Below are 25,123 nucleotides of genomic sequence, written 5' to 3'. Positions count from 1 at the left end.
GGGGTGCATTCAAGCTCTTTATTTTCTGATGAAGCCCCCTTCTATGTTAGTCCAAAGACGATCTTCCTGTGGCTTGCGGGTTTCCGATCCCCTGATGCTGGCCTAATTTGGCATTTGAAAGATATCGCGTGCGTAATTCCACTTGGTTTTCTTGTATTATTTGCGAATCAATTCATCGGAGGAATATGCGTTGTCGAGGTGGATGCGCATTGTGAGTGAGACGTGGGTATTTGGGAAAATCACCATGCGTCGGTGAAGGCTGGCAGATAATAAGGTTATGCGCTAAACTTATTAGCGCGGAGGCATGGAGAAAAAAGTGAAATGGTCGATAAGGTGCGCAGATAGATACATTCATCCCACCTCGACCCGACGAAATCGGCTGCCAACGCGATGCCTCACCGCGCCCCTTCCCCTGCCGCGTCAGAAAACGAATTCGATATTACGAAATCGTTATTTCAAGATGATATTGGCAGCGACGAGGAGGACTTTGTGCTCCCGAGCAGCAAGGATTTGGGTACACTCGACGCGGGCGGAATCTTGGACCTGGACCTGGAAAGCGATGGAGAAGGAGACGAGGCTTTTATTGCCGCAAAGCAAGCTGCTTCGAATAGAAAATCTTCAAATGTCAAGGGCAACAGCGTAAAGAAGGGTGGTGGCTTCCAAGCAATGGGTAAAAATAATGAAAATGGGACCAGTTAAAGACAGTACCTGACATTTGACAGGATTGAATTCCCATCTGCTCAAAGCTATCAGCAGAAAGGGATTCTCTGTACCTACACCAATTCAACGAAAAACCATTCCCCTCGTCCTCGACCACAAAGATGTTGTGGGTATGGCTAGAACTGGTTCCGGAAAGACCGCCGCTTTCGTGATCCCAATGATTGAAAGATTGAAGTCGCATAGTGTCAAAGTAGGAGCTAGGGCTATCATCATGTCGCCATCTCGAGAATTGGCGCTACAGACACTGAAGGTTGTCAAGGAATTCAGCAGAGGCACTGATCTTAAATGCGTCTTGTTGGTCGGTGGAGACAGTTTGGAGGAGCAGTTCGGATTTATGGCTGGGAACCCAGATATCGTCATTGCCACACCAGGTCGATTTCTGCATTTGCAGGTTGAGATGTCCTTGGATTTATCATCTGTCAAATATGTGGTATTTGATGAAGCCGACCGACTCTTCGAAATGGGTTTCGCTGCCCAGCTCACCGAAATCCTCCACGCCTTACCGACATCTAGACAGACACTTCTGTTCTCCGCCACACTACCGAAGTCATTAGTGGAATTTGCAAGGGCTGGTCTGCAGGAACCCACACTCGTTCGTCTTGACGCCGAAAGCAAGGTCTCCCCGGATCTTCAGAGCGCATTTTTCAGTATCAAGAGTGCGGAGAAGGAAGGTGCATTGCTTCATATCTTAAATGATTTGATAAAGATGCCTACTGGACTACCCGATGCCGCCATAAAGGCAGCTGAAGATCTGAACAATAAGAAGCGGAAGCGCGACGGACCCAACCCAAGACAAAAGCCTACAGAGCACTCAACGATTATTTTTGCCGCTACCAAGCATCATGTCGACTATATCACTTCACTTCTACGTCTCTCTGGATTTGCCGTTTCTCACGCATATGGATCTCTGGACCAGACGGCACGAAACCAGCAAGTTGAAGATTTCAGGACAGGAAGGAGTAATATCTTGGTTGTGACGGATGTCGCTGCCAGAGGTATAGATATCCCGGTTTTGGCCAATGTCATCAATTATGACTTCCCGCCTCAGCCAAAGATATTTGTTCATCGTGTTGGTCGTACAGCAAGAGCAGGTAAGCGAGGTTGGTCTTATAGTCTTGTCAGAGATACGGATGCGCCGTACCTACTCGATTTACAATTGTTCCTCGGAAAGCGGCTGCTGTTAGGTCGAGACAGTGGAGACACGCCAAATTACGCGGAAGACGTGATTGTTGGAGCCCTTTTCCGAGATAAGCTTGAAGCCACCTCGGAATGGATCACCAAACTGCTTGGAGACGACGATGATCTCAGTGCTCTGCGGGGTGTGGCTGTGAAGGGAGAGAAGCAGTACATCAGGACGAGGAATTCGGCATCGAGCGAAAGTGCGAACAGAGCAAAGGAAGTAGTGGCATCGAAGGGATGGATGCAATTGCACCCCCTGTTCAATAACGAGACAACGTCTACCGAGCAAGCCCGAATCGATATGCTTGCACGTATCAGTGGTTTCCGACCTGCGGAAACAGTCTTCGAGATCGGAACCAGAGGGAAAGCAGGACATGGCGAGGCAGCCGAGATGATGCGACATCGCAGAGAAAAGATTGTCCCAAGGAGACAAAAAGAAGAGGACGAGAAAGCAGCTGCGAAGGCTGAGGCCGCAGGAGATACCGATATGGAGTGCTCGGCCAATTTTGATATCGCGGTCCAATTAGACGAAGACAACGACGACGATGATATGGAAGTAACAGTAACTGGTGGCGGCAAGGATAACATGTCCGATGCCTCTGAAGCCGACCTTGAAATGACTTTCTCAAAAGCCTCTCAGAAAGGTAAAGGCCGCACGCTATCCTACAAAGACGCCGAGAATTTCATGTCATACACGCCCAAGAATCTCAACGTAGCCGAAGAGCGTGGCTACGGTGTACACTCCGGCTCCTACAACACCGCGTCGCAGAACTCCAACTTTGTCGAAGCAGCACGAGGTTTGACGATGGACCTCGCGAACGACGACGGTGCCAAGAGTTTTGCCGAGCCGTCTAGAGCAAAGGGCATGCGTTGGGATAAAAAGAACAGTAAATACGTCGCCCGCGCTAACGACGAAGACGGATCTAAGGGAAAGAAAATGATACGTGGTGAGAGCGGGCAGAAAATCGCAGCCAGTTTCCAGAGCGGACGCTTTGACAGATGGCGCAAAGCGCATAAAGTAGACCGCCTACCACGTACGGGAGAAGCGGAGCGGGAGGGTGCGGGTGCTGTGGGCAGAGGCTTTGGGACGAGGTACAAGCACAAGCAGGAGAAAGCGCCGAAGGAGGCGGATCGCTACCGTGATGATTTCCATGTAAGGAAGAAGAGGGTGGCAGAGGCGAAGGAGAAGAGGATCGGTGTGTTCAAGGATGGGGTTGGAAAGAGCGAAATTAAGAGCTCGGGCGATATTCATAAGGAGAGACAGGTGGCGGAGCGGAAGAGGGCGAAGAATGCGCGACCTGTGGGGAAGGGGAAGAGGGGCGGTAAGAGGTAGCCGGGTCGATTTGAGAGGTTGCCTTTCTTGCCGATACCCTCTCCTCGAGTATCGTCCCTTTCTTTATCTGGTCTAATGCTTTTAATGGAAGATGTTGATATCTGAATGTTGTGCTGGGACAAAAGTCTACGTACTCTGAAGTGTGTGTGAGCCAGAAGCAGCTACGTCTAAAGAGGATGCAGTAATTCAGAAAGCCATGTTGCCAAAAGGAGTACTGTGTACCTCTATCCTTGTCATCATCCCAGCGAAGCGAGCTCCCCTATTGTAGACATCCTTTGCACGACCGACAGCCTTGACGCCAACCAAACTGCAGCCCCACCAATCTACGCCCAAACAGCCTGCCCCCACCCAGTCCACCAGCTGTACTATCCCGATCCGCACCTCTAGTAATGTGTGCAGTTGTGCATCTTCGAGATCGTGGGACTCGGACCTGGCTCAACGGACAGCGGCCCGTACGCCATCCAGTTCCGGCGTGCGACGATGTAACTCGGAAATGTTGCTTCCCTTCCCGGCCGCGTCAAGAATAGAATCCAGTGGCATCAAAAGTTACCTCATTGTACTCCAAACATCCATGGGCCGGTGTTTGCGTGGTTGCATGATGCGCAATACCGATGAAAGCTGATATCGGTACACTGGCGAAGACATGCTCGAAGAGAAAAAGAAAAAAAGGACCAAGACTCTACGGTCGAACGAGCAATGCGCCCAGGAAGGAAAGAAAGAATACTTCCACTGAATCATTAGACAGATTTGCCCGCGCACAAACGAATGCAATAACAGGAATAGCAAAATCGATGGAAAGTGGAGGCAGTCCACGTTTGCTTACAGACACTACAATGCCGGAGTGGCATTGAAATAACAAACGCCACTCACTGGCTTTCCAACCACCAAATGCCAGGTTCTCCATTCCACTATGTACTATGTATTATGTGCATTTGATACCCTGAGGCTTGCCCCCCGCCATGTAAATGACGACCTCATTGATAAAGCAGGGCTCACGAGATGGAAACAGAATAGTAGGCACAGTCATGAATCCTGACAGCCGCCCGATGAAGATTTAAACTCGAAGCAGTTAAAATATAGAACTCAGAAAGGGATTTGAGATGCTCAGATGACTCCATCCTAACAATACTCTTGGAGAGCTTCAAGGCTTTTTAAAAGAAGGAGCAAGTAACGAACTGGCTGCTATAAAGCTGAATAAAAGCACGGCGGGTACTGGAAGAGATATATTAAATCAAGAAGGCGCAGCTCTGGGCTCAGAGATATTCCAATGCCCCGAATTCGAGTGGCGACCATGGGGAACTCTTGATGGCCATAAGTTCAGGCACAGGTTGTAAAATTCAGAGCCCATGGATCACGCACAGCCTCAACTTAAACTATGCGCCTTGTTGATGCCGGAGGTCAGCTTTCAATTAAATTAGGTTCGTGCAGCAATCCTGGTTTTCATAATGCTTCGTCAATCATGCAAGGTCGAAAATGCGCGTCGACCACTCTGCTCTAGTTTAATGGGCCCTCCAGATCTGGTATCATTTTTCCCATCCATACTCCAACGAACACTTTCCAAATCCACAAAAGCCTTCACACAACGATCAATCGAGATTTTTATTCGCTCTCTCCTTTCTCTTGTAGATAAGGAATCGGTTGAGATTGAGAATAGCTTCATCAGCTCTTGAACGTAACTCGCCAAACTTTCGCTTGTCAATAGATTTGAATAATTTCTTGGCCTTTGGTTGGACATCCTCGAGGTGCTTCGAAAAATCGTTGCCCCAGTAGACAGGCTCATCGAATGAGTAGGCCTTGTCGGAGTAGATGTCAAAAATCTGGTTTAGAGCCTCTACTGCATCGGCAGCAGGTATATCAGGCAGACCTGAGAGAACTGTGAGGAGAAATACTCCAACTTCTTGATTACGCTCGACAGGCGCAGGATGAAGAGCGAGAGTTCCCAAAACCCCGATGCATTTGACACCCAAGCCTTGAAATGCATCGGTTTCTTCTTCTGACTTCGGTTCGCCATTCGAAACTCCGTTCAGGCTCTTTGATGCTTCATACAGTGCCATAAACTTTCTATGTTCTTCCGGCTGGAGAGGAACAGTGCCCTTGACGCTACGAGAGACAGCCCATGCTAAGCTTGTGATAGTCGAAGCGAGCTCGATGTCTGCGGTGTTGGACGCCAGTACAGGAGAAATGACATCTTTCCAAATGAGTCGAGCGCAGGAAGCCCAACAAGATTGAAGGCCACTTAAATGTCTCGGGGAGAAGTCGATACTTGAGATAGTCCATGCTGCGTTGTTCAGTGCCGACAGGGCATGCTCCCGGACTGGACCATCAAAGAGGCCTGCTACAGCAACCAGCTTGGGTGCAGCTTGGGTGACTAAAAGATTGAGCGTGACCTCTTCAAGGGGCAGGTCATCGTTATCGGACCCATCTCCAAGTACCATCTCCATCTCGGCCTCAATCTCATCAACGGTCATCTCATCATCCGGATATTTCTCTTTGACGTCTGCATCATCGTCCCCCAGATTCATCTCGTCCATGTCGCCATTCACCGAGTCGTCGAAACCTTTGAATTCTTTCTCGTTCCGGCTTGCATGTTCTAAAGCTTCCTGAAGGCTGGTGGCGATAGAAGCGGTGACTTCTAAAGCCAATACGAGGACCTGATCGGGCGACGACGGCTCCACATTCCCGTTAGTTTCGGGCTTCTGTGGCTTGACATGTGCCATATACTCAACCAGGATAGGAATCAGCATAGCGTCCGAGGCGCGTTCGATTGGTGTGTTGTGGTCGAACCACTCCATCGTAACGAAAATGTTGTGAAGCACAGCGCAAGCCGCAATTGAATTAATGCCTCTACCTTCCGCAATTCCAACGAGTTCCCCAAACCAGCTTTTGTCCACAATTAGTTTATCGAGTAGCTTGTTGTCCTCCGTCAAAGCAGCAAGGCACGAGAGAACCCCATTCTGAATTTTGGTGGGGGTGGTCTTGAAAGCCAAGACACTGAATAAGGAATTTATGATTGTAGAAAGCTTTGAAATTGCTTCGGCAATCTCGTCCTGCGACTCGGCGAGGGAAGTCACAAGGCTGACGATTGAGGCCGTGAGATTCCAGAGAAGTTCCTGCTGGGCAGCTGGGAGTTTATCGAAGGGGACCTCCTTGTTCTCGATTGTGTCGATAATCTGAATGTCTGTAAGTATGTGAGACATTGACAAGAGAGCCCTAGTATCTTACCGTCTTGACGACACCCTCGATTGCTGTCAAGATATCCTGTCTATAAAGATGTATGCAAAAGTCTGCCTCTTCCTCCAGACTCAGGTTCCGCAGAATGCCCCATCCATCTGTTCTGGTCTCCAGGTTCGAGTCCGTCAGGGTTTGCTCCAAAAGGATGCGCACGACCTGTTCTCTTAGTAACAGCTTCCTGAACTTCTGGTCTTCGATGATGGTCGTAATCGCACGGGCAGCAGAAGATCTGGTCTTCAAGTCGGGACTTTGCAGGTCCTTGAGGACGGGAAGGATGCGTTGGTCACGGATGGCAGCAAGCTCGGGATCTGCGATGGGCTTCGCGGTTGGATCCGAGCGGTTCTTCTTCCGAATTCTGGGCTTGGATTTGCCCATAGTTGCGGAGTGCGATGTGTTGTAGAAATACTGTGTATGTGTTGCAGTCGGTGGTGGGTTGCTCTCGAAGCTGTCACTTAGATCTTGCCAAAACTTTTTCGGGGAGGGGGGTTTTTTTTTTCCCCTTCCGGATAGCAGCCGTGCAGATTTGAACTACCGGTAGCTTGATGGAGGGGTACAACTACCTACGTACAGTAACTGCCCGAGTGGATACTCTGCGCTGGACAGAGTAGTACCTATGGTCGGAGGGAGATTGAATCTCATTCGAGAACTAAATTTATGAACACCAACCTTCACAGTGGTTGATATCTAGGTCATCTTGGATCTTTATTTCTTAGGGAATCCCGGTGATAGTAAGTACCAGTATACCGGTAGGTATAACACAAGTACCTGCCTATAAATGAGGGGCACTTCCTACTAGAAACACACCCCCTTCCAATAAGCGACCCCGCGGCTGCTTTGTCGGCCAGTTCAGTCCACGTGTGAAAGAAGGATCTTGTGAGCAGTCAGCCCGCAAGGAAAAACCCAACACAACGCAACGCATCGCAACGAAGACTTAAGACCTCTGCATCCCTTCTCCCCTCGCAATGTCGACTACAACCACCATTTCCCAGCCCGAGCCCGAGCCCATCACCGCGCAAAGTATCTTGCGCCTGTTCCCCGACATCGACACGAGTTCTGCGGAGCTCGATGGTCACGATGCTGAGCAGATCAGGTTGATGGATGAGGTGTGCATTGTCCTCGACGAGAATGACAAGCCTATTGGAAATTTGAGCAAGAAGATTTGTACGTCCTTTATCTTGGACTTTTGAGCTTTTGTTACTCGTTCACTAATACTCCCAGGCCATCTCATGACCAACATTGATAAAGGTCTTCTCCATCGCGCATTCTCGGTCTTCCTCTTTAACTCCAACAATGAATTACTTTTGCAACAGCGCGCTACCGAAAAGATTACTTTTCCAGATATGTGGACGAACACATGCTGCTCTCACCCTCTTGGGATCCCAGGTGAAGGTGGTGTCGAACTGGAGGAGGCTGTCTCAGGTGTGAAGAACGCGGCGATTCGCAAACTTGATCACGAACTTGGTATCCCAGCGGCCCAGGTTCCTTTCGAGAAATTCAAGTTCTTGACTAGGATTCATTACAAGGCGCCGAGTGATGGCAAATGGGGCGAGCACGAGAGTAAGTCGCCAAGATGATCTGTAGATGGTAAAAACTAACTCCAGAATTCCAGTTGACTATATCCTCTTCATCAAAGCCGATGTCGACATGAAGCCCAATATGAACGAAGTCCGAGATACCAAGTACGTTTCTGCGGCGAATTTGAAGTCAATGTTCGAGGATCCTACTCTGAAATTTACGCCGTGGTTCAAACTCATCTGCAATTCGTTGTTGTTTGAGTGGTGGGAGCATCTAGACGAGGGATTGGAGAAATACTTGAACGAAACCGAGATCCGACGCATGTAATCATGCTGCTTTTAACTCCGTTTCCGGCACACAAGGCGTTGGCAGTGCGGGGTAGGCTTTGGAGATTGGGAGGGGTTCTTGAAGCCTCGCACCGGAGAGGATTGCCTCAGATTGATTTGGAGGACAGGCGATATACCCCGCAGACAGACTCAATACACGAGCTTTGCAAACACTCCCACTGACTAGGTTGAATGGGTGGCTCTTTCTCGTTCTCGAGGCGGTTCAAAACAAGTTGTCAGGTTGGTCTTCCTCTTCCCCTCCCCTTCTATCACCGTTAATCATTATGTTATTTCCATTGTCATTTCTGGAATTCTGCATAACCTGCTATCGATCGGTCTCACCTCCCTACGGTCCAACGGAGCAGCACAACGGTCGCGGGATGCTTGATTCTTGTTTCTTCCAGGGGTCCAACCCCAAAGATCTCTGCTAAACCGCAACAAGAATGTCCAGCCGAGGCCTCTCAAACCCCACTCCCCAGACAATACCGTACTCCCCACTCCAACGTGCACTTGCACCTTGTTAGGCATTCGAAGATACTTTGTTGATCAATTAATTCGAGTACAGTATTGGCCAATTCGGTTCCGCATGACGTGCAAGTGCCCAGGCGCAAGGGAGATGATCGGTTTGCCAAGTCACAAAGGGTCTCGGGACGGATTTACAGTATCTACTACGTATCTGCGGGATGCGTGGGATGTCTGTGGTTGGTTGGACGGTGGGATACGAGGAGAAGCCATCCTGGGTCTGGTCTGGCGTCTTTGGTGGGGCTGTCAGACAACAGGCGAGATCCTTCTTATCCTCCTTTCCTCCCATCCCTCGATAGGGTCGCGAATCTGTTTACATAAAGCCCTGGCCCCATCGCTCTCTTCCACCACTACCACCACCACTACTTCTGCACTACTTGCGAAAAGCTCCCATCTGCTCTTCACAAACTCATCCAGAAGCAAACGACTGTAGTTCGGCTCCACTGCTCTACTTCGAGAAATACCATTCTTCACTCCCTCGTCTGATCTACAAGTCAACTCTCGTCCGACAGATCAATCCCCATCCATTCCCCAATCTCCCCAGGACCCCAGAAACTCAACGTTGATGTCGGTTGACGTACGCCAAAGTCTCAACTGCCTACGATTTCCTTCTCGATACGAAACAGTGTCGAGAACGCAGCTCTCTAAACAGCATACAGGTGATTTAACGAGACCAGCCAAACCATGTGCGTAGATCCCATCTGTCAACCACTTCAGCCGTTAATGGTCTGGAGAAACTTCCGTCCCACTTGATAGTCAATTCAAACCGCAGTCATGGCGCAGAATAACAATAATTCCACCGTCCTTCTCGAGAAGAAGCGTAGTCTCTCTCCTGCATCAAGCGAGGAAGTCCGAGTCGTTGGTATCGCTGAGTACGAGCAGGCCGCAAAGTCTCTCGCTGAAGCTTTTGCTGTCGATGAAGTGGCTAGGTACTTCATTGATACCCCGGACATGAATGCTTACTCAGAAGAGTTCAAGTACAATTTGCATTGTGATATCTTGCGCTACATCACTGCAGCTCATTGCTACAAAGGCATCGTGACGACCATTGGGCCAGACTACGACGCTGTTGCGCTCTGGTACGTCTCTGTACCAGTCTCTTTCTTACCAGACACATCCGCTGTAAGAACATACAACTCATGCAGAAGCAACTAGGATGCCGCCAGGAAATAACATGGATGACCTCTGGACCATCCTCCGATCCGGCATGTGGCGCCTCTGGTACAAACTCTCCTCCGAAGGTAAGAAGCGATTCTACGATGAGTTCCTCCCGCTGCTCCACGACACCAAGCACGCCGTCATGGGTGACCGCGACGACGACTCCTACTACCTCGTCTACCTAGGCTCTAAGCCAAGCGCCCGGGGGAAGGGATACGCGAGGAAGTTGATCGAGCATATGACGGTCATCGTACGTCTCCTCACCCTCCTTTGATCTCAGCTCCTTTCCCGAATTCCAAACAGACACGGACGCGAAAAGCAATTGCTAAGTATAATGATAATCCCAGGCCGACGGTGAGAACCGCGCCACTTACCTGGAGTCCTCCGCTGCGAGCAACCTGCCTTACTACCGCAGATACGGGTTCGTGCATCATTCGGATATCGAGCTCAAGCGTGGCCCTGAGCCTATCAAGTTGCACATTATGGTTCGGGAGCCGAGGGGCAGTATGGTGGATGGAATGAAGGATTGAGCAGATCGTGGAAACCAGGAAATCTCTCTATCAACATGGACCGGCGGTTATGAGTGATGAAAGATGGGTGACGGGTCGCGATTTTGAGGGCTATTTGGATTTTTGATGAGGAGGATCAGATTGGATACATAAGCTTGAGTTGCGGATTTGGGCATTCTTTGCAGCTTGATTTTCTTTCGCTTTGGGTTCTTTGAGTGAGCTTTCGTACATGGGTGGATTCATAGCAACACTATGGTAAACATCGCAATGCAATTCGTAAACGTTCTGAATATTTCATAGTTCTCATGATTTTGGGTACTGACGGGCACCTACCCATAAACATCTACCCACAAACATCTGCACATGCCTACCAAGGCCCCTTCCCCAAACGCCATATGCCCAGATCCACTCCTCTAATATTCCAGCACGGCCCACGTCTCATCATCCACCGTCGTGTATATCGCTCCCTCGCCAAGCAGCTCATCACCCGCCTTGAAGACCTCGTTCGGATTGACCCCCAGCTGCGACGCAATAAGATGAACGTGCATCCCTTCATTATTTTGCGGAGAGTTCTTCAGCACCTCATAGACCCTCTTCGCAATGGAGGTCATCTTGGGCGGCAGCTTCTTCGTCTGGCCGCCCATTGCCCCGTTGGCGCCCGCGTTGCTATCCACAAACATGCCATTGCCGCCCTCGCTCTTCACTCCATTCAACTCTGGCGGGCCACGTGTGAAATACAGGTGTACGGCCGTGGCCTCGAGCAGGTGGTAGCTAACCTCGTTGAAGTCCTTGACGGGGCGAATCATGTGTGCGCCAACATGGCGCTTGTTGTTGAACGCCTTCAGGCGGCCCCAGACGCGCAGGTACTCGCCCTCCTTGGGGAAATCTTTCGCGGCGTCCGGATCGGCGTCGCTGTCGACCCATTGCTTAACTTCGATTAGACCCGTGCCGTCGTCGAGCTTGTATGTCGTGTTGGTCGCTTGCGACGAGATTTGGTTGATTTGGCCGATGAATGTTAGCTGGGTGGTGTTAGCTAGCTACACTTTACTTTTTTTCGGGGAGTCGGCAGAGAGGGGGGCGTACTTGGGTTACCTCTGAGCCGTCTATCTTAAAGTCGCTGTCGGGATGGGGTTGCTGGCTGTTATGGTGTTAGTCGAGGGGGTTTTTTTTTTCGTGTCGAGGAAGGCTCCTTACGCATCGATGATCTGCTTGATGGTGACTGGACGTAATGTATCTTTTCCGTAGGTCTCGGCAGATTGTCAGAATGAATGTGCTACTAAGCATATGGGTTTTAGCATACCTTATTTCCTCCTGGACTTTCCTGACTCCCTTGTTGTGAACCTCCCATGAATCCTCCTCCATCGGCCCCGCCTTGTGCGCCGTACGAGGTCGTGGAGTATCCGCCGCCGCCACCGCTGCCAGCACCACTGTATCCATAGTTTGCTATTCCTTATCAGTGTTTTTCGACTTAGCCTCGGGATTTGGACACGTTGGACATACACATGGTTGCTGGTTGGTTGTGATGTTGAGGGCTGTTTATGTGCTGACTTGCTGAAGGACGACCCGACGCGAGACGCGTCAACAGCGCGTAAAGAGGTTGGTAACTAGATTATAGTCACATGACTATGACAATCTCTGGTAGTTTATATTTTGTTTCGGATATGGAATGGGATATGTCCCGTTTTTTTATAGTATTCAAACAATTCCTCTACAGTATTCATGATATTTTTAATCGCGATCTGTTTCCTTGCAAATCTATCCCCACCACAGGTATGAGGCTATAGCTCGCCTCGTAGTCATTTCAACGACATCAGCCTCTTCGTTCTCAGCTTGAGATCTTCACATTGGCGACCATTACGCACTTTGTTCGACTCGCCTGTATATCGTGCTCCATGGTCCAGAATTCTTTGGTACATCCTCGCCGATGGCACATCCGGCAATTTGAAGGACTTATGGCTTGCAAGTCTAGGTGAAGTAGCCGTCTCATAGCCTATTTATTTGTTTGGAGTGCCATTGCTCTCCAATACTTGCAACCATACATTTCTCTCCGGACTCTAGTTGAAACCAAGTCCCTTTTTACTCTTCGGTTTGAATTCGATAGGCAATGCTGACGAGTTGAATCAACATCACGCCATTTCCGATACCTTCTCCTTTAAAAATTTGCACTATAAAATACGCTCTAGTCAACCCAGCAAGCGACGCTGGGTCTCGGATCGTCACCTCCATCAATGTGCCACAAGTGCCACGGTACTTGCAAAGGAATAGCACATAGCCGTTTCGTTTCATGTCCCCAGCCGTCGAGGAATTCCCCAAGGTCACCCCAAGAACAGAATTCCGTCCGCCTTTCTCGAGTACACGGGCCTGTACTTGTTTATTGTCTGGACCTCCTGGGCATCTTTCAATATCGGCTTGGTCGGCTCAGTCCCAAGACGGAAGAAATACGACATGCTTTTGCATCGCACGAGATCAGCTATCTCCTCCTGCAACGAAAGGATAACGAAGTACCAGAGTGCAGGTCCAATCTATTCCTGCACATGCAGATTTATAGCAGCCTTGTATGTAGTAGATGAAGGTGCATTTGTAGGCAACAATAACACTTCGTTCTCTAGTCGAGCCTTGCAGGAGTTGAAAGGCTGTGTTTTGAAATTATTGCTTTTGTGGTATTCCTATTAAACTTGGAGACAGACTCCCCCTTAGCGTATAAATTCTTTCTGCCTGCTGATATTGCGAGCTGCGAGGATTCATCGGCATATATTTACCCGCGCTCAGGAGGTATCAGCCTCCTTCTGATCTAAAGGGGAACCCTACGTATAAATCTCGTCCTCAGGCTCTCCAAGCAGCAAGATACTGCGGTAACATAGGCCAACGATGACCCGCCAAATGGCTCCCAAATCGAGCATCTTCCAAACATTGATGATGGCCATTCTAGCAGCGCAGAACGCTGTTTCCATCGCTATCTCTACACCAGTCCATCTTCCACGAGGCTTTCACAAAAGTAAAAAACCTAAATTATCTTCTCCTCCGTACAGTCGTCTTCAGGAAACATGGGCTAATGGCATGGCTGTTTCTAGCACTCACTTGTTGCCACGAGACCTCAAATTGCCCTCGATCCCTCGAGCGGCCTTTCATCTACTGTTGCCTCAACGCACCTGGTTCTACGTGCTGGGATGGAAGTCCGTTCAACACTCTGGGGGAATGTATTCAATCCAATGTGGACTTCATATGCTGAAAGTCGGGAGCACCATGCAACAGTCCGTTTGCGACATCGCGAAATGCTGGCTTTACGAAAATGAGAGGATACCGTGAGAGGAGTGATAACAATCGGTACAGCCTGCCAGTAGTCATTGTTATGAGCTCCCTTGAGTCCGTTGTCATTAAGTCTTTAACTTGCCTGATTGGAAATGTTCGTGACTCTGAGGGTGCGAATGTTTGGTGTCGTGACGTGCGATTGGCATCGGATGGCTTGATTCCTAGGAAATATTCATTCATATCTAGTTAGTGACGTCGAGCGAGGTCTTTCTCACTATTTTTTAGGGCTCAGATAATCTTTAAGATGAGTTGTTATAAGCTAGGCAGCCGTGCTCATCTTGAGGAGCTGAGTCCCATGTGTTTATGGAGCCAAGATCTGAACGCCTCTATCCTATCTCGTGAATATTCTTTTGGACGCTCTTCGATTCTCGAATTCAAATCCAAACCAAGTATCCTGCTACGGAAAGCGTTCTTTGCTCCTCCTAGGACGATGGAGTGATTCTAGTCTTGCATTATCTGTCTATTCTACGGGAATTTCCAGACATCTGGGCTGTTTTATTGCCAAATCGAGCTCTTCCATTTCCCTCTTTACTTCTATTTTTCGTAGCTCGTCTCCGGCAGATAATCTACAGTAAGCCATATCACCTCGACACCATTCTGCGGGGAGGGGCCCGGAGAGAGACATCATTCCGTCGAGTTTAGCCTGGGTCGTTAATACTGTGCGCGCCTTTTCCCCTCCCAAGCATATCAAGCCTTGCCAATTTCGACGCCCTGCCTCAACATTCTAATATAAAAAAAGCTTCATCAGCTTGCTTTCCCTTTCAAATACCGGCCAATTCGCACACAAGCTTTGCAGCCACGAAATAAGAACTGCTCCAGTTGAAGCCTATAGCGGTGAGTGGCTGGCGGGTTTGGATTCAGGCTTCGAGATCTGCGCTGCTCTCACTCGGCATCTGACTCAAGATAGCATGTACGAATTCGGATTTACTCTTCGGTAGTTTCCTTTAGACAGCTTCTCTTGGCCGAGAAAATCGCAGCTGTACGTCCTAGATTCATTCTAGCCAAGGGCAGTCGAAAATTGACAACCTCGGACGAGTTCCACATCCTTTTCAAGCACAGCCTACTCTCTTAGTTACTTATACTAATGTAGCCCTTGGACATTGATACCGACATCATACCGTAGTTACCGTTCTGGTGGCTCTCACATCAACAATCCTTGAGTATGATATCTCAAGCTAGTTCTTTTCTCCTCTGAGGTGGGCACAGATCCTTAATTTCAGCATCCCCACCATGCGACTCTTACAACTCTTTCTCTTGTAAGTGTGAGCCCACACCGCATATTCCGCAGCAACTCTTTCTGCTTCCAGCCATTTTTTATATGAGAATCGTGTTCATATCCCCAAATCCTGGTTGGTGATAGGCCGGGTCGAAGCTGCGACCTATATTCCTGGTATGACCCAGAGCATTCTGGATAATAGTCAAGATTTTTCGATGGAAGTCAGAAAGTGTATGCTTCACCCAAGTTCAATTTACGCCAGAGGGTTCTGGCCAGCTATCAGCTCACACCCCACTTCTAAGAGGTATGACCAACACTTTTATGCTGAGGAGTTTGCAGATATTTCTGTACCTTCTCAGGGTGCTGTTGAAACCGCTCACGAGTGGCTGGTATCTGCTGATATTGCTGCCGAAAAGACAGTGGCTTGCGATCAGTACATTCAACCACGAGGCTGATTATATTTCAATGGCTGACGGCCATAGATACCACGCCCCAGCACATATCAAAGAGTATATCGATAATATCACACCAGGTACCAACGCCGACTTCGAGAAGTGGAAATTCGGCTTGGCAAGCGGAATTGTAAATGGCGGCTTCCCATCACCTCTGCTGAAAGAAGCTTGGATGACCATTCAAGCTTTAGTGGCCATTCCTGAGTTGGCTATTTGTGATAGTGCCATCACCCTTGTCTGTAAACAGACCGTTCATAATGTCACTGAAATATTTGCTCCTGATTTCGCTCGGAGCTAGACTGGAAGCCAAAATACTTCCTGTTCAATTCGGAAGGGGAACCATTCGAGCAGCAATAAGCTTGCGAAGTCCGATTGCTCCTCTCGGGATTGATCTGGCAATAAGTCATTTTATCATTCGATAGAAAATTTCGTTAGAAGGCAGCCTAGAGTGGCTGAAGGTGGTATAGAGAGATGGCATACTGTAACCTGTTTGGGGAGTTGTTTCGGATATATGTAAACAGTTAAGCGAGGTCGCAGAAAAAAAAATGACTAGAAAAATCTTAACCTCAGATACAAGTTAGATCAATCTTGTCTACAAAAGGTGATACAGTGAGCTATGAAAAATTGGCCACTATCATAATTTCGTGAAATGAGAACATATCGTTTTGTGATACTCACAATTCAGAGAGGTCTCCGGAAAATCCACTCCTATATTAATTATGCTATAGTTAATGATCATACCATAGTGTTCGCCCGTAACAATAAAATTAGTTACAATCTCAAAGAAAGCTCAGATTCAATATTTTACTCAGACAGGAGAGGGTAATTTTCGTCGGTAACAGGCGCTACATAGCAGCGCTGTAGGAGACTTGGTGTTAGAAGTGACCGTATGCATTTTTCTCTAGCTCGCTACTACCCAGCACCCTACTCTTTGCTATAACTAAACAATGAACAATTCATCTTTAAGCATGCATCACTTGCTTACTCGACGAAGCCGCAATATTCTATACGCGCTAGCAAGCTATATTTGACCAGACCACGTGACCAACAAGCCCAACCACGCGCATCTCGCCCGGCCGTTGACCTGTCTTCGCCACCATTCTCACGAGCATTGCTCAATCACAATCGCACAACATCGAAAGGAAGATTATTCTTTTGTGGAATAATTGGTGAGCCATGACTACCAAGCCTGTGAAAGCTGACGATGATATCGACGCACTTGAAGCTCTAGAGTCTGAAGAGAAAGAGTACCTGAAAGTGAGTCTACCCACGACAGCCTTACCATCCACATTTACTGATTCCCCCCCTCCTCACAGGATGCTGAGATTGATCGAATTTTAAAAGCTTTCCGTCTAGATGCGTATGTATACCCTCAAACGGGCACCCGCCACCCTGCTAACCAGCTCACAGCTACGCAGTCCTCGACCTCCAACCTGGTGTGCCCGAATCCGACATCAAGAAATGCTACCGCACCAAATCCCTCCTAATCCATCCGGACAAAACCAAGAATGCGCAGGCTCCGGAGGCCTTCGACCGATTGAAAAAGGCGCAGACGGAATTGATGGACGAGAAGCACCGCGAGCGCCTCGATGAAGCCATCGCTGACGCACGCATGCTCCTTATCCGCGAGAATAAGTGGACGGTGGACAGCCCCGAGCTCAAGACGGCCGAGTTTGCGAAGGACTGGCGGGAGAAAACCAAGATGGTGCTGATTGATAACGAGCATAGGAGACGCCGACAGGTCAAGGCGCAGATGCAGGAGGAGGGCCGCGAGCAGAAGAAGCAGGATGAGGAGCTCGAGGCGCGGAAGCGCAAGAGGGAACATGAGCAGGACTGGGAGAGTACGAGGGAGCAGCGGATCGGTAGCTGGAGGGACTTTCAGAAGGGCGGGGAGAAAAAGAAGAAGAAGAAGGCGAAGCCCATTGGTTAAAGCGGGTGATCTGCTCGGGTTCTTCAAAGGTCAGTGGCGTTTGCAAAGGGTTTAGGTCTGTTTGGAGTATCAAATTTATACGCGCATGAGGCCTCGATGCTTCAAAATTTTTTATCTCCTAATACAGCGATATAATTTTGGCTCGAAGGTCAGTATCACCGATTGCAGACCCGAAAAACTTTGCAATGATGATTCTGGTGGTAATTGAAATACTAATGGAACATCCAAACAGCAAGAATTATAAAAAATTAAATAAAGGTATGTCTCCAAATCAGCCTCCTGTCAGAGCTGACAAACACCAAAACAAACCCGAGCAAGCCAGCCAACTCCAGTCACTTGCCTTGAACATCAACAACAATCAAGTCCCGCCCATCTGAGAGTCTCTGGCGTCGTCAGTTCCTCTGTTTCGTTGCTCGTCTTCTGCTTTCTGTGCTGCAACTATGTCCTTGATCTGCTGGGTAATGAAAGCATCGTCTCTTGGTGTGAGAGGGTCTAATGTCTCATTGGTATTGAAGGCCACCCCCTTCTTACTCAGATGGGCCTTCATCTCAGCCACTTCCTGGAGCTGCTTGCACCATAGCGCTTGAAGCTTTTCTGTTAGCGCGTGACCCGACGCGGCTGCCTCCCTATCCATCCGTCTCAGATTCTCCGCCCTCGTTGCAGCCTCGTCCTGGGCTCTCTTTGCCGCCGCATCCTGCTGCTTCGCCGTCTCGTTGAGTTGTTTTTCCAACCTGGCGTGGGCTTTTTTCTGTTCTTCGAAGAGATGCTTTTGCTCATCGAGCTGCTTCCGTTCCTCGGCTAGTCTCGTCTCTTGGACCTTGAGATTCGTCAGAGCCTCTTGACACTGCTTCAGGTTCGTATTGGGGTCTTCCATTGCATTGTGGAGCGTCTTCTCTATGTCACGGGCCTTGGCAACTGCGATGGCTTTGCTCCCTACGGCAGCATCCCTCTCCCTTATCAGTTGGTCGGTTGTTGCCTGCAAGTTCCTGAGGGCATCTCTGTCAAGGCGAGCCTGCGCCAGCTCTTGCCTGTGGTTCATCTCCCACTGGCTGGCTCGTTCCGGCCATACGGGCTTCACGACGCTGACGACTGTTGGATCCTTCTCCATCTTGCGGGTAGCGCTCACACCAGGGTGCTTACCATGAGCGGGGATGACGAAGATGGTCTTGAGCGGATCTTCGCGCAGGCGGTAGTACCGTGTGTTGATATCAATGGCCGTGATGCCTCTCGAGTAGATCTTGCCGGCTTCACCGGTGCGCCACAATGACTCTGCGGCAGCGCCTTTGCGTCGGTAATGTTGCGCGACAGTCTCTTCCATTGTGTCCTGGGCGTCGAACTGGTCTGTCAGGTATTTCCAGACTTCCTCGCCGGCGTTGACAAGCACAAAGCGGTCCTGTGGGTACACCATTTCCCGGGGTTGCCGGCCGTCGGGACCAAGCGTGCTGAGCGCCTGGTGTACTGCTACGGCCTCGGTCGCGAGACAGTCCTGCGCGTTGGCATACAGCCGCTCTAGATCATGCAGGCGCTGGACTAGGCGCTGCATGTACAGGACCATCTGCCCGAGAAGCGTCGTCTCGGCCAAGGCGCGATTCTCCTTCTCCTCCTTGGGAGGCAGGATGCCCAACAGGCCGCCCTTGGCAGAGTACTCGTGGTCGAGCCGCTCCAGCACCTCGTTCGCGTGGTCGATCAACGCCTCGACGGTCGAGTACGGCAGGCCGGGTCCCATGACTTCCGTAGGCGGCGCCTCGTGCATGGGACAGATGTTCTGCACCCACGCCAGCTCGGGATTGACATAGCTGTCCCCGTTCGGCAGCAGCACGGGGCCGCCCGTCTGCTCCGTCTGCTCGAGGAGGTTGACCAGCGACGTCAGCGGGAGCTGGTGGCTCCGCATGAAGGCCGGATTCTTCGGGCCCTCGTACGCCCGGGTCAGGTCGTTGAGGAAGTCGAAGGTCTCGGCGTCGTTGAACGGGAAGGCGCCCGCGACGCCCGGGCTGTTGGCGTTGTCGATGATGCCCTGCTGGCTGGACACGGTGATCTGCTTGATGAGGATTACGAGCGACTGCGCGTGCTTCTTGAGGTCCAGCAGGGACGGCACGATACCGCGCGTCGAGAGGTAGCTGCAGTTGACGTGCCCGATGAGCGGGACGACGATCGTGTCGTTCGAGCCCATCTTGGTGAAGATGGAGCGGTACGTCGGCGCCCACCTTGTTGGGCCGATCCAGTCAAGGGGGCCGGATGGTGGGTTGCCCAGCTGGGCCGGGTTCTGCCTCTGCGCTGCGGCCGCCCTCTGGGCTTCATCTTGTGTCATGCCCAAAGGCAGGGGGCCATCGGGCTGCGCGTGGTGAGCATGGTGGTGAGCATGGTGGTGAGCATGGTGAGCCATGGTGTCAATGCGATTCTTCCTTCCAGTCGACTGGTAGGTCGATGATGGCTTCTTGTATGTCTGCGGAACGAAAAAAAAAAATCAGAACTCGGGAACAGGAAATCGGGACATGGAAAAAATTGGAGAAATCGGGGGTATTGTTCAATCAAGTTTGGAGAGCGATCCTTTGGCCTCTGCTCCTTGTTGACAGGCTGAGGAATGTAGGGACCCTTGACGAGGAATGCAACAACAACAATCAATCCTTCCCTCAATCGCAAACAAGTGAGACAATTGGAATGCAGGCTATTGTTCTCCACCCCCTCTCTCACTCGCGCGCGCGCTTACAGTAAGAAAGTGCTCGTTCGGTTCAATCAGCACCGAGGTTGTACAGCAACCCTTGCCTGTATCATACGGAACCTACCTACGGAGGGTGCTCGCTCGTTCGGTGTTTATTGTTTGTTAGGTTTCAGCCTTAGTCACAATCGATTGTTATACTAAACCTTGGTTATACTGTACCGTACAACCCGTTTCGCCACCCTATCCCATACAAATCCGTACAGCCTGTACAAATCAATCAATCAAACCACCTTTGATCTCTCTGCCTGTCATCCGTACAGTCAGATTATACGGATAAAGTTGTTCGCTAGCCAAGACCTCCAAATCCAACCGTATACCTAGGTAGGTATACGGTATGTTAGAATTGCCGTGTAAATACTAGAACGAGCGAGGAACACGAAAATCGGACTTTCTACTAAAACCTCTTGAAGGAACACGTGCATCATTGTCAACTTCTATTTAATCATTAGTACCTTTTGTAACATGTTATATTAGATTATTTATTTTCGATTTATGGGACGTTTTTTTTTTCTTCTAAAAAAACTGAGGTTGTGGTCATGAATATATTCAAAGCAGACAAAGTAAAATTGAATTATTTGGAACAGTTTTTAGACATATTCTCATTATGTTTTAATATATCGGGTCATCACAATTAAAGGTATCTTTATATTCTTAATATACGTTTATAAAGTAATGCTTGGTACGGGCATATATATATATATATATATATATTATTGTTTATATTAGTAGTTATTGTTTGATAGGTGGTGTAGTAGTACTGTCTCGCCTTGGTGGGTGCCGACTTGCTACAGCAAGTCGGTCAATTCTTTCGAATTAAATTCAAGGTAACCGAAGATTATCTATCTTGACGGAAACCAGAACGTTGTTTTTGAATTATCAGGTTTTAGCAAGTAAAAGGGGCTATGGTTATTTCAATAGTCCTCTCTCTGACCCTGTTTTCTTAGGAGAGAGAGACGGTTATTAATTAGACCTTCTTCTTCGTAAAATCAGTGAGTGAGGGAGTGTTACGAATCGAACAGCTTTAAATCGTATATTTTCGGAATTCATTCGAATCTGAAGAGAAATTTTTTTTACACAAACCTGAAGTGATATCTACTGACTGACTACGCCAATCTCCGGGGCCTTGGGACCGTCTTTGAAAAAGTGATTGTTATAGGATGACTAGCTGACCGATCTAACAAACCCCTTACCTCCCTGTAAGGTAAGGGTTTGTACAACCTGAGTTTGGCAGCCAGGTTGTACGTATAACTTTGGTGTTGAACCAAACGAGACCCAGAGTAAGTAGGTAGAGTAATAAACCAACCCAAACCCAAACCCAAACCCCCATCTATACTCGTCTTCCCTTCATCGTCGATCTTTTCTGACCGACAACTTCACCCACAACGGGCCCTTCTTCCACAGACCAAACGACTTCTGACCCACCATCCAGTTCTTGGACTCGGGCAAAAGCTCAACGTCAAAATTCCACAACAAGCGCGTCATGATGCTTCTGACTTCCGCGTAGGCGAGGCCCTTTTCGGCTCCTGTTAGCTGCTGCGACTTGCGACTTGCGACTGCGACTGCTGCCTGTGTGAGGCCGTGGGAAGCGGATCGGCGAGAGCAAAAGAAGGAGAATAAAGAAGAACAGAAAAAACTCTTACCTTCCCCAGGCAGTTGCGCGGACCGATCGAAAAGGGCTGCAGCACAGCCAGCTCGTCGCCCGCGTATTCCTTGTCGCCGAGCCAGCGCTCCGGGTGGAATTCCATTGGGTTCTTGAAGTTCCGAGCCGAGTGGAACGTGCTCAGATGGTGGATTCCCACGGACATCTGGTCTTCGCGTTAGAGGGAGGTGTGTGTGTGTGTGTGTTCTCTTGTGGGGTGGGGGGGGGGGGGGGGGAATCATTTTGAATGTTTATTTTGATACTCACGTTTCCTGGTACGTGGATGCCGTCGATGACCGCCCCCTGGGGGGGCGTTACACGTGGGAGATCGAGGGGGACCGGGGGGTAGCATCGCAACGCTTCTTCAGTGCAGGCGTGCAGGTATGGTAGCTGAGATTCCTTGACGAAAGACATTTCGCTCATGCTCGTAAAGTTGGCATCGATCTCTTCACGCAGCTTTTTAAATGCTGTGGGGTTCTGTGTGAGGAGGTACAACATGCCGCTGAGGAGGGTTGCGGTGGTTTCCGAGCCGGCAATCATAAAGAAATCAGCGTTCGCGGTGAGCTCGGCGACTGTCATGTGCCCATTGTTGTGTTTCAAGAAATGACTTTTTGGTAAGCTTTATACCCCGAAGAGAACAGGATGATGGGATATAGGCACCTAGTAAAGTCCTTCCTATCTGTATCTGATTCAAACCGCTTCATCATTTTGCTCGTCGAATCGTCTTTGACCTTCAAGATTATTGACGCGACGGCGGGGCTTAGTTTCATGATGGACTGCACGACGAAGTGGGCAAGCGGGTACGCTCTGCAGACGCGGAGGAACATGGAAGCTGAGAGGTTTTCGTATAAGGCTGTCATCCACGAGCTGTTCTCGCCTGTCTCGAGGGAGTGAGACTGATCGGCAAATGCTAGGTCGCCGATGATGTCGAATGCCATGAAGTTGAACCCTGGGGGAGGTCGACTCAGAAAGTAACCCGGGCAGATAATGAAAGGGGGTCACTGAGAATTGCAATGCACAGCTAGACAGCCCACGTCCAGCGATGCGTGGAGGGGGAATCTTTCGAGGGGGGGGGCAGGACTTACAGAGAGATATTTCCACCTTTCCCTTCTCCGGACCGGTGACCTTTTCGTGCAAGCGCGAGATGAGCATATCGGTATACCGGTGCACAATATCTTCCTGATCCCGTAGCGCCGCCGTTGAGAAGGCATGACTTATCACGCGTCGCTGTCTCTTGTGATTCTGGGCATCGACATCTGAAAATCACACACATGATTTCAATAAGGCAAACAGAGAGGAAGAATAGACCGTTAAGCCTCTTGGGCTTTGGGCTCTACTTACTTGCAAGCGTACTGGGGGTGCCTTCGATCGGTTCGGAGAATAAATCGGGGTCCTTGGCGAGCGTGTAATTGTTTGCATGTCTTGTAAGGTAGATGTCTGTTGTGGTGGGTCAGTAAGCGAGCGAGCGAACTTCTACTGGGCCACCGCACATGGTGGCTCGCAGGCTCATGGGTTACCTTTGGTAGCTTGCGCGGTGCTGAAAGACAACCTGTTGGGCCTCACGCGCACAAGGGGCCCGTACTTCTCGTGCTGCTGCTTGTATATCTCACTGTCGTGTCCCTGGTAAATGTCCCAATAGGCGGGGAAGTAGAAAGCACCGTAGAGCTTGGAGCCTGGGTATTTGGCAAGCGGGTGGAGAGTGAGATTGTAGAGTGCTGTAAGGAGCGAGTAGGAGATGTACTGGACGTGTTAGCTCAAGTGTAATGTGAGCATCGGTTTCCCTTCTGCCGAGTTCTCTTACTGCGATTGCTGTACCCGCCACCAGTCCGGATACGCTGCAGTTGTCCCTGATGTTGTCCATGATCAAGGTCGCTGAAGACATGATGTTTGAGGTTGCCCAAGAAGTCATGTTTGAGGTCGCCGAAGACATGATCCAGCTTGACCAAAAAAGAAAAAAAAAAGAGCTGATGGCGAGGATGGAAGGCGGGTTTCTTCCTCAGATATGTATTCAACTACATTGTGTTATGACTTCGGATCAGCCCCAAGAGTCAATCGTGCGCCAATAAGGCAAGCTGTCGGCTGCTATCTTTCACACATTCGTTGGCCACCGTTCTATCACAGGCGATCTGTGGATCGATACCCTACGTTCGGACGTGCTGTTGACGATTGGCGCGCTTGCCGAAGGAATACGAGAAGAATACGAAAGGGAGAGTGGATAGACGCATGATACTATTCCCCTCCCCAAATACTACTCCTTGGTTGATTGGTTTAAGCCCTAGTAAGAGCCCATGCCAAATTCTACTTTCCCCATGTATTAAAAGGGGGGATACAGTAGCAGCGGTGGGTATTGCTTTTCGTGCAGTATATTGTCAACGAGTTGCTGGCTTGCTAAAAGAACACGAAAATAATACGAGAAGAATACGAAATAAATACGAGAGAATACGAAAAGAATACGAAAAAAATACGAGAAAAAAAAACGAAAAGAATACGACAAAAATACGACAGAAATACGAAAAAAATACGAAAGGGAGAGTGGGTAGGATACGCATGACAGCGGGGGAAGTTGCTTTTGCGTGCAGTATCGCGGAGGCATACGTAGTCTACTCACCTGGGCTAAACATCGCTGCGATAATTCCCCTTTGAAGATCCAGGCTCGCGTGCTGAGGAGCACCATGCATGCAAGCAAAACGCAGTACCAAGAGAAGACGGTAGCATATGCGGAGTATACACCGTACAATCAGACGATTGAAGAGGAATTGAGGTCGTCATAGAAGATCGCAAGCTGTCTCAAAACACGAGAGATTCCGCAGGAGCCGATGGATGACCTTGCAACCAAGAGTATTACGGTACTCCCTCTGACTTTTGAAGCCTCCCTATCAACAAGAGATTTCTCGATCCCAAAGAACTGTCGAAGCAACGAAAATACACCTACACCAGGCGCGAAAAGTATACACGTGCTTGAAGAAAAAAATCATTGCGTGGTGTCTTTTTGTTCGGATTTCGCGGATTGAAGATATGTACGACGTATGCATGAACGGAGTGCCCAGAATACCAGGAGACTGAGAAGATGCTTGGCATAAAAAAGAGTAGGAAATAGGTACAAAGGTAGGTGAAAAGAAGATCAAGATTCTTGTGAGCGAGGCGAGTGAAGACGAGGAAATGCAGACAGAGAGAGAGAGCCAAGTGTGAGAGACGTGATAACCAACCGAGCAGAATTAATGGAGTCTCCGTTGCGAGCCTTATGTGAATCACTAATGCAAAGCGAGTATGGATACCTCGTGCTTATCTTGCTTGTGCAATGGTCAGCAGAGAGCAATCGAGATTGAATCTCTGTAACCTTGTTATTGTTGTTGTTGTTGTTGTTG

At 49.4% G+C, this 25,123-nt stretch overlaps 10 protein-coding genes across 11 annotated transcripts; 6 read left to right on the top strand and 4 right to left on the bottom strand.

Annotated features, from left to right (window-relative positions):
- Nucleotides 1-390: 390 nt before the first annotated feature.
- L3040_004756 (uncharacterized protein) lies at nucleotides 391-3,232 on the top strand (the record flags this gene model as incomplete). The annotated part of the gene is made up of 2 exons (XM_007291106.2): nucleotides 391-670; nucleotides 723-3,232. 2 exons carry the CDS (start codon nucleotides 391-393, stop codon nucleotides 3,230-3,232), a joined length of 2,790 nt encoding a protein of 929 aa, XP_007291168.2.
- A 1,586-nt stretch (nucleotides 3,233-4,818) lies between these two features.
- On the bottom strand, nucleotides 4,819-6,838 carry L3040_004755 (uncharacterized protein; the record flags this gene model as incomplete). Its single annotated transcript, XM_007291107.1, has 2 exons — nucleotides 4,819-6,402; nucleotides 6,455-6,838. The coding sequence occupies 2 exons, from the start codon at nucleotides 6,836-6,838 to the stop codon at nucleotides 4,819-4,821; spliced, it is 1,968 nt and encodes a 655-aa protein (XP_007291169.1).
- A 587-nt stretch (nucleotides 6,839-7,425) lies between these two features.
- Nucleotides 7,426-9,579, top strand: L3040_004754 (uncharacterized protein; the record flags this gene model as incomplete). The annotated part of the gene is made up of 7 exons (XM_007291108.2): nucleotides 7,426-7,624; nucleotides 7,682-8,020; nucleotides 8,073-8,301; nucleotides 8,492-8,544; nucleotides 8,870-9,005; nucleotides 9,504-9,512; nucleotides 9,561-9,579. The coding sequence occupies 7 exons, from the start codon at nucleotides 7,426-7,428 to the stop codon at nucleotides 9,577-9,579; spliced, it is 984 nt and encodes a 327-aa protein (XP_007291170.2).
- A 21-nt stretch (nucleotides 9,580-9,600) lies between these two features.
- Nucleotides 9,601-10,514, top strand: L3040_004753 (uncharacterized protein; the record flags this gene model as incomplete). The annotated part of the gene is made up of 3 exons (XM_007291109.1): nucleotides 9,601-9,905; nucleotides 9,982-10,234; nucleotides 10,332-10,514. The coding sequence occupies 3 exons, from the start codon at nucleotides 9,601-9,603 to the stop codon at nucleotides 10,512-10,514; spliced, it is 741 nt and encodes a 246-aa protein (XP_007291171.1).
- Nucleotides 10,515-10,906: 392 nt separating this feature from the next.
- L3040_004752 (uncharacterized protein) lies at nucleotides 10,907-11,997 on the bottom strand (the record flags this gene model as incomplete). The annotated part of the gene is made up of 5 exons (XM_007291110.2): nucleotides 10,907-11,512; nucleotides 11,577-11,631; nucleotides 11,688-11,740; nucleotides 11,794-11,936; nucleotides 11,994-11,997. The coding sequence occupies 5 exons, from the start codon at nucleotides 11,995-11,997 to the stop codon at nucleotides 10,907-10,909; spliced, it is 861 nt and encodes a 286-aa protein (XP_007291172.2).
- A 1,364-nt stretch (nucleotides 11,998-13,361) lies between these two features.
- On the top strand, nucleotides 13,362-13,722 carry L3040_004751 (uncharacterized protein; the record flags this gene model as incomplete). Its single annotated transcript, XM_066156325.1, has 2 exons — nucleotides 13,362-13,488; nucleotides 13,565-13,722. The coding sequence occupies 2 exons, from the start codon at nucleotides 13,362-13,364 to the stop codon at nucleotides 13,720-13,722; spliced, it is 285 nt and encodes a 94-aa protein (XP_066011741.1).
- A 1,602-nt stretch (nucleotides 13,723-15,324) lies between these two features.
- On the top strand, nucleotides 15,325-15,768 carry L3040_004750 (uncharacterized protein; the record flags this gene model as incomplete). The annotated part of the gene is made up of 1 exon (XM_066156324.1): nucleotides 15,325-15,768. The coding sequence occupies one exon, from the start codon at nucleotides 15,325-15,327 to the stop codon at nucleotides 15,766-15,768; it is 444 nt and encodes a 147-aa protein (XP_066011740.1).
- An 878-nt stretch (nucleotides 15,769-16,646) lies between these two features.
- Nucleotides 16,647-17,400, top strand: L3040_004749 (uncharacterized protein; the record flags this gene model as incomplete). Its single annotated transcript, XM_007291112.1, has 3 exons — nucleotides 16,647-16,727; nucleotides 16,787-16,830; nucleotides 16,881-17,400. The coding sequence occupies 3 exons, from the start codon at nucleotides 16,647-16,649 to the stop codon at nucleotides 17,398-17,400; spliced, it is 645 nt and encodes a 214-aa protein (XP_007291174.1).
- A 358-nt stretch (nucleotides 17,401-17,758) lies between these two features.
- Nucleotides 17,759-19,783, bottom strand: L3040_004748 (uncharacterized protein; the record flags this gene model as incomplete). Of its 2 annotated transcripts, none has more annotated exons than XM_007291113.1 (1): nucleotides 17,759-19,783. In XM_007291113.1, one exon carries the CDS (start codon nucleotides 19,781-19,783, stop codon nucleotides 17,759-17,761), a length of 2,025 nt encoding a protein of 674 aa, XP_007291175.1. The 2 variants fall into 2 exon arrangements, with proteins under 2 accessions (XP_007291175.1, XP_066011739.1); XM_066156323.1 differs by having other exon boundaries at nucleotides 17,759-19,291.
- Nucleotides 19,784-21,463: 1,680 nt separating this feature from the next.
- Nucleotides 21,464-23,667, bottom strand: L3040_004747 (uncharacterized protein; the record flags this gene model as incomplete). The annotated part of the gene is made up of 8 exons (XM_066156322.1): nucleotides 21,464-21,631; nucleotides 21,760-21,924; nucleotides 22,026-22,365; nucleotides 22,419-22,707; nucleotides 22,844-23,014; nucleotides 23,100-23,195; nucleotides 23,276-23,498; nucleotides 23,560-23,667. The coding sequence occupies 8 exons, from the start codon at nucleotides 23,665-23,667 to the stop codon at nucleotides 21,464-21,466; spliced, it is 1,560 nt and encodes a 519-aa protein (XP_066011738.1).
- Nucleotides 23,668-25,123: the final 1,456 nt, after the last annotated feature.

This window comes from Drepanopeziza brunnea (genome assembly GCF_022702325.1).
Source record: "Drepanopeziza brunnea f. sp. 'multigermtubi' strain 214-2 chromosome Unknown ctg7, whole genome shotgun sequence".
Taxonomy (NCBI): domain Eukaryota; kingdom Fungi; phylum Ascomycota; class Leotiomycetes; order Helotiales; family Drepanopezizaceae; genus Drepanopeziza; species Drepanopeziza brunnea.
This window is presented reverse-complemented; position numbering and strand designations above follow the sequence as displayed.